Here is a 13,624-nt window from a genome sequence, read left to right on the forward strand (position 1 = left end):
CTGTGGAATGTTTTTCGCCCTTGATTTCTGTTTATTTAAATAGTTTTAAAAAGCCAAGGTAGAAGTGTGTGTGTACACACACACACACACACACACACACACACACACACACACAGAGATATAAATTTTTAAAGATATCTAACTATAGTGCTTCTTGTATTTTTCCCACAGTCCCGGCCATTAAGGGGACTTTATTAGCTCTTGCTTTTTTGCCTCCCCCTACCCCTTTGCATTATGCTCCTTTAGTCGATATTCGAATCCCTTTCAAGCAAGTTGATAGCCTTCTCTGCTAGTTTTCTCTCAACTGTTCTGCTATTCTCCTTTCTCTTTGGGGATTTTTCTTCTCCCATTTACCCTTTAAACGCCCCTTTCCCCAGGGCTTCATCATCAACTCTCCGCCTAGCATGCCCGAATCACCCACATGGTCTCACCCGTAGCTCCTCTGAGTTTCGGGAGATCCAACTTAATAACAGACATCGCCTCTCAGATGTCTCATAGAAACCTCACACTCAAAATATCCAACACAGAACCATTTCTTCAAAACCAACTCCTCTCCTTACATTCCACCCTGCATATTCACTCTCCTAGAAGTTATCTTCACAATTCTATTCCTCACCTGCCATACTAGTCATCTCTTGAACACCTATCAAATCTGTCTCCTTTGCCTCAGCCCATAGCCTCTATGTAGGTGCTTACCACTTGTTGTGTGGGTTACCTGGTGTAGCCCCCTGAAATACCCTCTCCCCACCAAATGCAGGCCCCACCCAAAATATTATCTTCATTCTGCTACCAGAATAATCTGATCTTCTTGGACATAAACACTATGCAATTCTCTTGCTTACAAATATTCCAAAGTATCCCTGTTTCTTTAAGGATAAGTTCAAGTCTCCTGGTTAAGCACACAAGACCCATCATGATACAGCCCTTGCTTACCTCATATTCCCCCCTATGGATCCTTTGTTCTAGCCATGCTTTGTTTACTTGCCGCTCTCTGAACTGGCCACGCTGTTTCATGCCCTTGTACTTGAAATTGCACCCATCTCTCTGCGTGAAATGTCCATTACCTCTATCACACTTTAGCTAGCTACCTTCCATTCACCCTTCAAAATCCAGCTTAAATATCACCTGCTCTAGGAAGTCTGATTTGTGTTCACCTGCTTAGCAATCCACCAAGTACTCACCATCCATTGCTTGGCCCTGGGAGGCCAGACACCAAGTCTTAACTTTTCTTGGTATCCCCAGCAACTGATACAGTGTTTGGCAAAGCAGTTGCTCAATCGTTGTTAGATGGATGGATGGATGAATGAATAAATGAGTAAAGAGATGAGAGGCCTACAAATCCTCGCCAGTCACCTAGTTGCCATTTTGGAAAGTTCGTCCTGCAAAGATGAGGAAATGTCAATGCAGGTGGTGGGAAGAAATAGAGCAGAGATGGGGGAGTGGGGGAAGACAGGCCTGGTCCTGGAGAGTGCAGAGGAGGCCTGGGAGGGTGTAGCACTGGAGAGAGAGGGAAAGAGAGGGGTAGGTGCAAGGAGACATTAAAGAACAAGTGGTATTAATTACAGTAAATTAAATGGAGAAAATTATATATGAAGGTGAGATCAAGTGAACATGCAAGGGTGAAAGAGGCAGTACCAGAGACAAGCAGGGCCCACTTCATCACTTCACTGCATTTCATCTGTAGCACCCGCCCACTGGGAAGGCATCATCAAGTTCTCGAGAGACTGGTGTTTGTGCTGTACGGTGCTCTACGTACAAAACGGTATCCTGTGGCTTTTCAGATTTTAAGACTGACAGACTATTTCTCTTAGGCCCCAAGTCTAAGTTCTCAGAAGTCAGGACCATACACCTGGGGAGGCAATTCTGGTTAACAACCCAGGCTTACTCTAATAATCTCAAAGGATGGTGGGGAATTCACTAAACAAAATAAAGAAATTTCACTAAAAACACATATGCCCCTACAGAACCTGGCGGGGGCCGCTGGAGCAATGCCACTGTAAACTCAACCAACAGTTGTATTTGGGTGTGTTGGGACTCCAAGCTCAAGTCACTTAAATATTTATGAGGGTCCAGGCAGTGGTGTCCCAGCTGAGCACTGAAAGATGTAAAGGCCTGAGTGCTAACTTCCAACAGGACCAGTCTAGCCAGGGAGAGAGGCATGCACACACATACCATCAAGAAAAGAGTCAAGTGCTATTGATGCCTAGAGAAGAGAGCAGAAACTGTGTGAAAAGTTGAGGGTTCCTGCTGAGGCTAGCTAGGAACTCTTCCAGGTAGAAAAGAAGGGAAAGGGTTTTCAGGCAGAGGGGAGTTGGAGTTCCCTCCACGGGGCAGAGGGGACCAGAGCTGGTGGCTGGGTGCAAGGCCTAACTATGCAAGGGTGGAAGGCTCCAGTGCTGTCTGTCAGAAGATGTTTCCCTTCAGTAGCCAAGATGCAGAATTAAAAAGGTAGATGGTGCTGTCATTAACGAATACAGGGAAAATTGGAAGGAGGAAACTGTGGGGATGAGCTCACCCCCAAAGGCACCCTATGTTTATTTTAGAGGAACAAAAATAATTCAGAAGGCATTTGGAAATTCTATGTCCCACAAACCAAAAGAACAAAACAGATTTCACTCTGGTGTTGAATACAGAATAACAGACTGCCTACTCTCAGAAACTGATTGATTTTTCTAATTCATTAAGGATTATTTGGATAATAGGAAAACAATTTAATAAATCTAAAAAACTGGGGGAGGGATAAATTAGGAGTTTGGGATTAGCAGATAAAAGCTATTATATATAAAATAGATAAACAACAAGGTCCTACTGTATAGCACAAGAACTATATTCAATATCCTGTAATAAACCATAATGGAAAAGAAAAAAATTTTTTTTAATCTCTCTATAACCACTGTTATTCCATCCTTTCTTATAGGGTAGTGTGAGGCTGAATTATTTTATTATTATTATTTTTAAATATAGTTCCCTGTGCTAAAGATTAGGACCTTGTTGTTTATTTTATATAAAGTATCAATAGTATGGATCTGTTAATCCCAAACTCCTAATTTATCCTTCCCCCACTTTCCTCTTTGGTAACAATAATTTTGTTTTCTATGTCTGTGAGTCTGTTTCTGTGTTGTAAGTAAGTTCATTTGTATCATCTTTCTAGATTCTACATATAAGTGATATCACATGATATTTGTCTTTCTCCGTCTGACTTATTTCACTTAGTCTGATAATCTCTAGGTCCATCCATGTGAGGCCAAATTATTTAGTTGGTAATTATTTTAATGAGACTATGAAATTCTACAAGTCCTATCAATTTCTCCCCAAAGCATGACTATATAACTTTTCCTTTCAATACCATTTATTTGACTAAACACAGTAAAAATAACTTTTCCAAGTTTTTTTTGTGTGTTAAAATAACAAATGATATTCTGCCACAGAATGCTGTTATTATTAATGCTGATAATAGCTCCAATAAGAAATATTTACAATTATGTCTCATTTTGGAATAACAGGTAACTGTCTTATAGTTCTTTTAAAAATAAACAGAATAAATAAATAAACATAGCTTCTACATTATTTACTGCAGCTACACCCTTAATGGAACCTGGTCACGAAACGTAACAAAAGCAAAAATGAAATTCAAATCAGACTCCCGGCCGCAAAGCATTGTTGACTGAAGAAGCTACAAGATGAACCTTTCACTCACTGAAGGAAGCAGGTGCGTTTCCATGTATAATGTATATTTTTAAAAGCAATTATTTTGTATATAGAATGTGATTTAATAAAAACCTCCCTCTATCTGCAGACTGACAAACAGGAACCACAAAGGGGTGTCTCTACAAATACACAAACCCCCATGCATAAATGCAAAGCCTGTCAAAATCCTTTCCTGTTCTCCTAAGCTTAAAAAACTGTAATTCAACACAGTGGTGAGCTGAAAGGGCACAGATACAGAACATGTCTATTGTTAGCCTTCTATTAGATAAAAGTGTGTCATGCATAATAGAAAAGATGGTGTTTCCTATGGAAATCTATTTTGAGATGCATCCATTTAAAGGCAACTGAGAGCTCAAAATCAAGTTCAACTGAAGAGAAACAGAGCCCAAGTAAATACTACAGAAATGCACAAAGACATTCGAGAAGGAGGAGACCTGTGCTAAATCTTAATTCCAGGCCAACAAAATAGTTCCGAATTCAAGCCAGTGATTTGCCCTGAGGTCATTCAAGGAGCCAGGCAGAAACCACTGGCCAGAAGACATAGATATAATGTCAAAGGCAAGTGTGAGATGTGGAGGAGGGGGGGACCCTGTGACCCTTGCTCCCATGGGCTTTCTGCACAGGCTTGCTTATACGACTGTTCAGAAGGGTATTGGCCAGCAGCTGTGCTGCATGGACTCCAGCCCAGGCTGAGTCACATCTAATAATAGCTCTGAGTTCGTTCTTAGACAACATGGTTAGAATCCTCCAACAATCAACGGTGAAGACATACCTCGATTAATATTCCATTTCATTGCTGGGTAATAAATCTTCAGCTTTGCACAACATAAATGTTGACAAAGATACACACAGTCACCTTATTTGAAAGCCTGATTGTATAATTTTATCTAGTGGAGAAAAACGGACTCCTCTTCATTTCAACAGGCTAGATAATTATCCGGCTCTATAATCGATGCTTTTGGAATCCAAAACATGTTCCAGTATAATTCATATCACCTAAAATCTCATTAGCGACTTACTCATTTCAAGGTATTCATAAAATAATCCCAGTTTGCCCATGGGCTGCAGATGGTAGTCCTGTTCCCATCGTGGGGCTTTCTTTTCTGCTCCCGAAACTGTGCGACACCGTCCAATTAGATTCATGACCCAGCTGCCAAAAAGATCAAATTATCAATCAGAATATTGTCAGACCAAGGGCATAAAAGTATTACTGATGTTTCGAGCTGAACACATCATCTTCCCAAGAATTTAATTTCTTGTTTTCATGCTCAATTTCTTTTTATTTCTGCCTCCCTACCCCAAAATATTTTGAAAAATAGTATTGACTACATACCTGGCTTTATCCAAATTGTAACTACTATGATTTTTCCTCCTACCTCCTTTTCATGTGGGCATTTTAATTTTTAAAAGATACTTTCCCTCATTTGATTAACTTTTTTTTTTTTTTTCCCCATTTCCCTGCTATTATCGAAGATGGTCTTTCCAGACTGAAAATCACCAGAGAAAATAAACAAAGCATGGAGGCCAGTGTGGTCCGGGGCTAAGAGGAAAATAAGTCTGTTGGTGGCAGGGGGTGGAGCCTAAGAGACCACGGTGAGGATTTGGGCCGTTTTTCACTCTGAAGGAAGTGGGGAGCCACTGAGGGGCACGGAGCAGAAAAGGGACATACTTTGACACCGGATAAAACAGGTCCAAGACCCTACTTTCAGCTGAACAAATTAAAGACCAAAGGAATGACATGCTTCCTCAAAGTCAGTGCAGAGCTTGCAGGAAACACAGCCCCAACTGGCGGCCCAGTGCTCTGCCCCCTACTGGATGCTGCTCCGCAGAGCAGCCTGGTGTCTCCTCTTGGGTTATGCATTTTTCTTTCTCAGAAGCTTGTGAGCCAAATGAACGCATCCCCACTTTTTTTTTTTAATGTTTAGAGATACCTCTTTTTAAAAAATTTATTTATTTATGGCTGTGTTGGGTCTTCGTTTCTGTGCGAGGGCTTTTTCTCTAGTTGTGGCAAGTGGGGGCCACTCTTCATTGCGGTGCGCGGGCCTCTCACTATCGCGGCCTCTCCTGTTGCAGAGCACAGGCTCCAGACGCGCAGGCTCAGTAGTTGTGGCTCACGGGCCTAGTTGCTCCGCGGCATGTGGGATCCTCCCAGACCAGGGCTCGAACCCGTGTCCCCTGCATTAGAAGGCAGATTCTCAACCACTACGCCACCAGGGAAGCCCCGTCCCCACTTTTTTAATGGCAATTTGAACTGAAAAGAAATCGGAAACAATTGGCAGTGAAACAAGGTGTGCACCTGTAGCCTACAGGGCTGTTGTCCCGAAGCAACAGCTGGCTTGTGGTTTACTTGTCGACTTCATCAGAAGACGCACGACAACAACAAACAACTTAGCATCTGGCTAAGCTCCAGCTGACGACACAGCACGTTTGTGTGGATTTCACTGTAAAGACCACTGTATACATTGCACGTGAACACGCATGTGTACGTACACACACACACACACACACAGTGTTAAGAAGGGAATTAAAAATAGCTGACCATGGGCTTCCCTGCTGGCACAGTGGTTGGGGGTCCGCCTGCCGATGCTGGGGACGCGGGTTTGTGCCCCGGTCCGGGAGGGTCCCACATGCCGCGGAGCGGCTGGGCCCGTGAGCCATGGCCGCTGAGCCTGCGCGTCCAGAGCCTGTGCTCCGTAGCGGGAGGGGCCGCAACGGTGAGGGGCCCGCGTACCACCAAAAAAAAAAAAAAAAAAAAAAACTGACCATGATGGGTTGCTCGTTGCTACTGATCTCAGTGTTAACTGTTCACTGACCACTCCCCCAAGGTTTGCTAAGGGGAGATTTCTCTACAGTGAAACATGGTCCTGGGCTTCACAATCTTTCCCCACTTCTTTCTTCTATGACATTAGGGGAATAGCAGGAGGCTGTGGAAGTGGAGGGGATATGGACTCAGACACCCCTGCATCGGAATCCACACTTCATTGCTTATTCGTTATTTAACTTCAGTCAAAGTTCACATAAAATGGGGTGATAAAACCTACACTGCCCAGGGTTGTTATCAGGATTAGATTCAGAACAGGTGAGGTATTTAGGAAACTTCCTAACACATCAAAATCCCCGTGTGGGATCATCTTTTGAGCAACACAGCCTAACTGGCTGAGGCCAACAGTAAATGCAGCCTAAGTGACTCAGCATCTTGACTCGGATCTCACTCCAGCACTTACAAGAATGATGTGGAACGCTGGTTGCCTGGTGCTCCTTCCTAGGCCACAACCCAGAGCTCTGTGATCAGTCAAGTCTGAGGTTTGGCCAGGAATCCGCAGTTTTACAGACGTTCCAGGGGCCTTGTCGCGCACATGGCAGAGGACCGCACACAGCCATCACCCATCGTGACACCCAAACTCAAGATCACTGGTTTCTACTGGTTTACTTTTCACTCTGCCTCATACTTCCAGCCTCAGCCTCTTGCGGAATCCTCTCCATGCCCCAGAGAAGCAGCTCTTTTACTATCGGGGACCCAAACCCATGATGACTTGGATTCAGGATGAAACTTCTGTCCTGGCAGCCACTTGCATGACTAACTCATCTGGTACTTGTTTCTTGTACCGTACTGCCTGCCTCCCCCCCGCCACCAATCATATTAGGTCAAATGAGAAGAAATGACTAGCTTGCTTTTCTGATCTTTGACTCTGAGCCTCTTGTTCAGTCTGAGTTGAACCACTCATCTGTAGCAGGAAATCTTGGGTTGCAGTCCATTCATCACTGCCCTTGGTCTTTTGGATATTCTATTGGGTTATGACTCTAGTACAGGGATATCAGTCTGACTGCACATGAGAATCACATATAGAACTTTAGAAAAGTACAGACACTGGATACTTCTTCCCCTGGCCAAGGCTGGAAGCTTCCTCCCTCTACCAGGGGTTACAAAATAATTTTCTTAGCAATTGACCACGCGTATTAGTGTAACAGTATCATAACAAATTGCTCTTTACTGAGTACTTATTATGTGTAAAGCATGGTGTAAAGCCCTTTACACCCCATTTTGTCTTTGTCTCCTCATTATCATATTTAATCCACATACTAATCACCATTTCTGTTTAGGACATTGCCACTGGCTAATTTTGAATACAAGCATCCTTCACCATCTGAAGCTATTTTGCTCCTGAGTTTACTGTTCCTGAATTTTAAGACCGAGTGTGTAGAGTGAGGGATCCCTGCATTTACGATTCTCTTATTGTATGTCTCTGATTCACTCTCTAGCCAAATCATATCTTGAGAAGAGACATTTCCCTTGTTAAGAGTTTGCTTTTTCTTATTATCTGAATAGCGAATATTCATTGAGGAAAATATAGAAAATATACAAAGAAGAAAATTACAGCCACCCATTATCTAAACAGCGAAGGACAATGCTAAGGCATTTTGGATATTTAACTCTATTTTTCTTAACATTTTATCATAAAATTTCTCCAGAGCAAGCGGCTTAATACAGGAGTTGTACTAGCCTTTTTGTCAAGTACAGAATAAAATTCCCAGGCATGCCCCAACTATCAAAAAAGTGAGGCTAGGAAGGCCAAAGGGCTCTAAGCTTCTTCTCAGGGTCCAACAAACAATTCTATTAATTTACTGATGTTTGTATTTGAAGCATATGAGTCACTCATTCACTCAGTTGGCTCTTACTGAAGACCTACTAAATGCCAGGTGCTGACCCCGGTGCTGGAGAGACCCCCCCACCCCCACCCCCACAGATGGAGCCTGGATCACAGCACCACGTGGCCTTCATTTGCTCTGAGAATCCTAGTCAAGGACCCCAAGTGGAGTTGGGGGTGGAGGCAGGTGAGTATATGGTGAAATTCATTTCACTATGTTCCTGTTGACATATTTAAATGGTGTGAAAATAGCTACTAAATTTTATAAGTTTTCTTTTCCTTTCCTATGTATTATTGGGATGGGTGTAGTTTGGGGTAGCAAAAGTAACTGATATATCTTTAGTATGTTAAAAGTTTGTATGAAAAAGTAGGAAGGAAACTGGCACCTTTACAAAGAGCAGAAGCAGTGATGGGAAGAACCCAGCCCACTCTCTAATTTGCCTAACATTTAGCGCAGGTGTCCCCAACCCCCGGGCCATGGACTGGTACTGGAGCGCTGATTTAGTGCTCCGAGTTTTCAAACAAGGCTAGTAGTAGAAATATCTGAAGGCGAAGTTCAGCTCACTGGAACTTGCAACAATGTGCTTACTTGAAGTGAACAGACCACAAATACTATAATACATCCTTTGTTTTTAAATATTTCATGTGAACAAGTTTCATTTTGGATGAATTTCTCAGTGAGTACCCGTTTAGGAAATATACTCTTCCCCTTGATTGTTTAAATCAGAAAATAGCTCACTGACAACAAATTATTCATAAAAATTGAGTGTTAAATAGTTAACCTATCTCCTTCAGAAAATGCTTTTTTTTTTTGGTAATGAGTTAATAATAAGCCTTTCCTCTATTTGATATATTTATTTTCACACAGAAACATAGTATTATTTGCACATGACCTACTTTTACTCATTGGGAAAAACCTAACTGTGAGCCCAAGGTAAGGGCTGTCTACTGCACAGCAGGGCAAAAAAATATTCATTTCACAGCTAAGATCAGAATCCTTTTTTGAGGGGGACGGTTTGAAGTGGGGAAAAGGGAGATGTCTTTGTTTACAGACAGACACTGATAATTCTCACTGAAGATGGAGGATAAAGCCCTGGTGAAGAAATGTGGAAGGACACACTGAAACCCAGAGGGTTCTGCTCTACAAAAACAGAAAGAAAAAACAAGAATTTAACTGCTCTACAAAGAGAATGAACAGAAACTTGGTAATGAGGGAGAGAGAAGAAAGGTTAGGGGAGGGAAGAGAAAGAATGAGAAGGAAGTTGGATGTGACGGGAGGCAGACGGGGCGGAATGGCAGGATTCTGGAGCCTACAAAGAAGGGTGATAAGTAAACAACAACAGCAGCAAAATTCCCAGGTGTGTAGTGGGATAAGGGACTAAAAAGATGGAGGTTGTACATTTCGAAATTCAAGTTGTTTGAGTTTCTCCTCCATGCCCCAAAACATCAGTAGGTCCTGCTCGTGTGAGTGGTTTTGCAGGTCACTGAGAAGGCGGCGCTCTGGTTCAGGCTGGCAGGGGCAGAAAGTACAGGAGAGGGAGGCAAGACAGAAGAGAGATCAACAGTTTCGTGAGAACAGAAACTCAGAGCCAGAAATTATCTTGAAAAGGTTAATGTAGTAGGCAGAAAAACGGTCCCCCCAAAGATGTCCATATCCTAATACCCAGAACATACGAATTATGGTTGCAGATGCAGTGAAGGTTGATAATCAGCTGACTCTAACAGAGACGAGCCTGGATTATCCAGGTGGGCCCAGTGTAATCAAAGGGTCATTAAAAGTGGAAGACGGAGGCAGAAGAGAAGGGAGGAGTGATGGAGGCAGCTGTGACCACAGAAAAGAGTCACAGACCTGCAATCTTGCTGGCTGTGAGACGGAGAAAGGAAGTCACGGACCAAGGGATGCGGGTGGCCTCTAGGAGCTAGAAAAGGCAAAGATACAGATTACCACAGAGCCTGAAGGAAACAGCCCTGCCAGCACCTTGACTTTAGCCCAGTGAGACCTCTGCAGACTTCTGAGTTCCAGAACCACAAGACAGTAAATTCGTTGTTGTTTTGTGGGGCTTCTTCCCCCTATTTTCTTCCTATTGCCATTGAGTTTGGGGATACTTGTTGAAGCAGCAATAGAACACTAATACAATAAGCTCCTTGAAATATGCAGAAATTGCAGATGGCACTGGAATTGTCCACTCTGATATGGGATCGGACTTATGCGAAAATTAAAAGGACGGGGTGACCTCAGCTAACATCTGTTCCTCTCATTTCTAGGAAAAGAACAGTAAGTCAAAACGTTTGTAGTTATTTTAGACATCCGTCTCTCAACATGCTATGTAACCTGGTGCCTTAGGACCATAAGAGAACCTCTGTTCTTCAAAGCACGTGGGTTTGGAGCCATGGGGTTTTACATTTGAACCCCACAGTAGCCTCTTATTGGCTACATGAACTTGGGCAAATCACTTAACCTCATTAAAACACAGATTCTTCATTTGCAAAAGGGAGGTAAAAATAAGGATTGTTTGCATGATTAAATGACAGGGATAAATAAAGCACTTAATACAGTGACTGGCACATACTAGAACTCAGCAAGTTACTATTACTGATTTTTAAATGCATGTATAAAAGGAGGAGAGAGTTGTAAGAAGTTGTGGAAAAACTTAGTTCAAAGCTCCAACAAGAGCCATCTCTCAAAGGGCTATGATCCAACAGCCACCAACAATGGGCTAATAGGCAAAAACTACAGCAGATGGGGATTTTTGTTCAATATAAAGAAGGAGGTTTTAAAATATAATTATTAAACACTGGATACATGTACCCTGTTGGTTGGATCATCTTATCTGGAGACCTTTAATAAGCAGAGGGTCTACTCCATTTTAGAGGTGGCTGCATGCAGCTAGACATGCAGGGAAATGACTTGGATGGGTGGGCCGTTCTATCCCTAAGATCACACAACTCGGTACTCACGGAAGTAACACCTCTTGTATGTTATTCCAGATCGCTTTTCCTCCCATGATGATTATCAGCTGTGTTGTCAGCTCAAGGAGACAGCCACCTGGGTCACACTGAAATATTAAACAGAAAGTCCTATTTAAATGGGTCTAACATGAAAAAGTCATTCATTTTATTTTTTCTGGTATTCTTGTTTAGGCTAAAAAAAAAATCTAAGGAATGTACAATGAAGAAACTCTTCATTGAGCAACTGAGAGAAAACATGGGACAGCTTAACTTGTCAAGAGAACACAATTCTACAGTCACACCTCTTCATTTCTGTATTTTCCGAGCCAATAAACTGGGTCTCCTGGATAGCCCACAAATTTGCCCTTAAAGAATGCGATGTAGAAACACGAAGAGTAGTAGTTGACAAACTGGAATAAGAACATCTTCATGGTTAGGCTGTTCTCATAGTCAGTCTGGGTCCTTGGGAGTTCTGTAGTTAAAAGAAATGTTAAGATTTTAAAATTGTGAACAGCTTTGAGACGGTAATCAAAGACACTGATACATGAGTTAACATGATTAAAAAAAATACAATTCACAGTTTCCACTTCAGCTGTTTTGAATTTCTTAATATAGCTACTATGTTAATTCCAAGTTTACACATTGTTGTAAGAGTTTCTCCCCCATGAACACAATGTCCCACAAGGCAGAAAACAGTCAACTTTTCCTTAAAATTTATAAGCACAATGATATCAAATAGGCAAGAACTGTCTTCTTTCAACGTAAGACAGAAAATTAAAGTTGAACAGCCTGCTAAATGATATTCTCTTGTCCTCCTGAACTGCAATAAGGTAGGCCTGTTGAAGAAAACAAACAAAACACGGGGCAACTTGCTAGAAGCATCTGGGGAAGACAAAACAGGTCATCCTTCTAGTTTAGAATTTAAATCTGTCTTATCATTTTCAGAAGATGACCACTCCAAAGATGACCATTTGGAGAATGACCCAGCCAAATGCAGCATGTGGGAAGCACTTAACTTTGGCTACTAAGCAGCTGCCTGGGATACAAGCCAGAGAGAAGAAACCTTTATTATAAAAGCCAGAGCTGATGAGAATGGAGCTATATTAATATGAACAGCGTGGGGGGAAGACACGTAACACTGTGATTGCTTGTCCTCTCAGCAATGCAGGAGCAGATCTGCCACTGGAACCATGACCCTCTTCCACTTGTTTGCAATAAAGAGACCATTTACTTTCAACAATAGGGTCCATGATCTAATGTAACTGAAAATATTATTCAGCACTGATCTGTTTACATAGAGCTTGGGCTTTATAATGATCGTCTTTGCTTTGTCTCTTTTACTAATGCAAAGCAGGAGATAATTCATTTCTCGTACAGGCTGGAGAAAATATGTTTACACTTGAAAGTTTCTAAAAATGGTAACATACTGGAATTGAAATGCCTAAAACGTACAGTCTCTATTTTTACCTGATTCTAAAAATGGCTTAGACATCACGCTATATATATAGCAGGACCTTACCAAAGTTAGTAATCATGATTGCCACTTTCTCATATATGATGTTCAGGATCATGATGATGATAAAGCTGATGAGGGAAGCGGTGATGGACGTGGCCATCTGTGGAGTCAGATACTTCTGGATTGGGTCTGTTCCATTAAGGTTTTTGGGAAGTTTTGCAGAAAATACAATGAACACTGAGAGCCTGTAGACGATGATGCCGATAACTGAAGCAATGATCAAAAGGATCTGAAAACACAATAAACACAGCAGCATGAGACTCACAAATGGTTATACTTTTACACTTAAAAACTGGCCCCATGCTCAAATGGACAACATGCATTGTGAAGTGATGTAAATCTCACATAAATGCCACAAGAGGTGAAAATCAAGCACGTTAAATTTCAAAGAAAGGAGAAGAAATGATGGCAGTCAAAAGAACTGGTGCGGGCTTCCCTGGTGGCGCAGCGGTTGAGACTCCGCCTGCCGATGCAGGGGACACGGGTTCGTGCCCCGGTCCGGGAAGATCTCACATGCCGCGGAGCAGCTGGGCCCGTGAGCCATGGCCGCTGAGCCTGCGCGTCCGGAGCCTGTGCTCCGCAACGGGAGAGGCCACAGCAGTGAGAGGCCCGCGTACCTCAAAAAAAAAAAAAAAAAAAAAAGAGTTGGTGCACCCACTAATGGAAGATATTAACAGCAGGAGCAGCTGTGAGCAGGGAATGAGAGGGTCTGTGGGAACTCTGTACTTCCTGTGAATTTTTCTGTAAATCCAAAAGTGATCTAAAAAAGAAGGCCTAATAAAAAGAGGGGGGGAGAGAGAGAGAG

At 42.4% G+C, this 13,624-nt stretch overlaps 1 protein-coding gene across 3 annotated transcripts in view; it reads right to left on the reverse strand.

The window, feature by feature from the left end:
• Nucleotides 1–13,624, reverse strand: part of ANO6 (anoctamin 6) — a 200,350-nt gene that overhangs the window by 20,808 nt on the left and 165,918 nt on the right. For all 3 annotated transcript variants that reach the window (XM_027093542.1, XM_027093540.1, XM_027093541.1), the window contains 4 exons: nt 12,823–13,048; nt 11,606–11,775; nt 11,313–11,410; nt 4,728–4,858 (listed from right to left, as the gene is read on the reverse strand). In XM_027093542.1, coding sequence (XP_026949343.1) covers nt 4,728–4,858; nt 11,313–11,410; nt 11,606–11,775; nt 12,823–13,048 — 625 coding nt within the window. The remainder of the gene's footprint in view (nt 1–4,727; nt 4,859–11,312; nt 11,411–11,605; nt 11,776–12,822; nt 13,049–13,624) is intronic.

Source organism: Aethalodelphis obliquidens, unplaced genomic scaffold (assembly GCF_003676395.1).
Source record: "Aethalodelphis obliquidens isolate GAN/ISIS:26980383/991018 unplaced genomic scaffold, ASM367639v1 scaffold84, whole genome shotgun sequence".
NCBI lineage: Eukaryota > Metazoa > Chordata > Mammalia > Artiodactyla > Delphinidae > Aethalodelphis > Aethalodelphis obliquidens.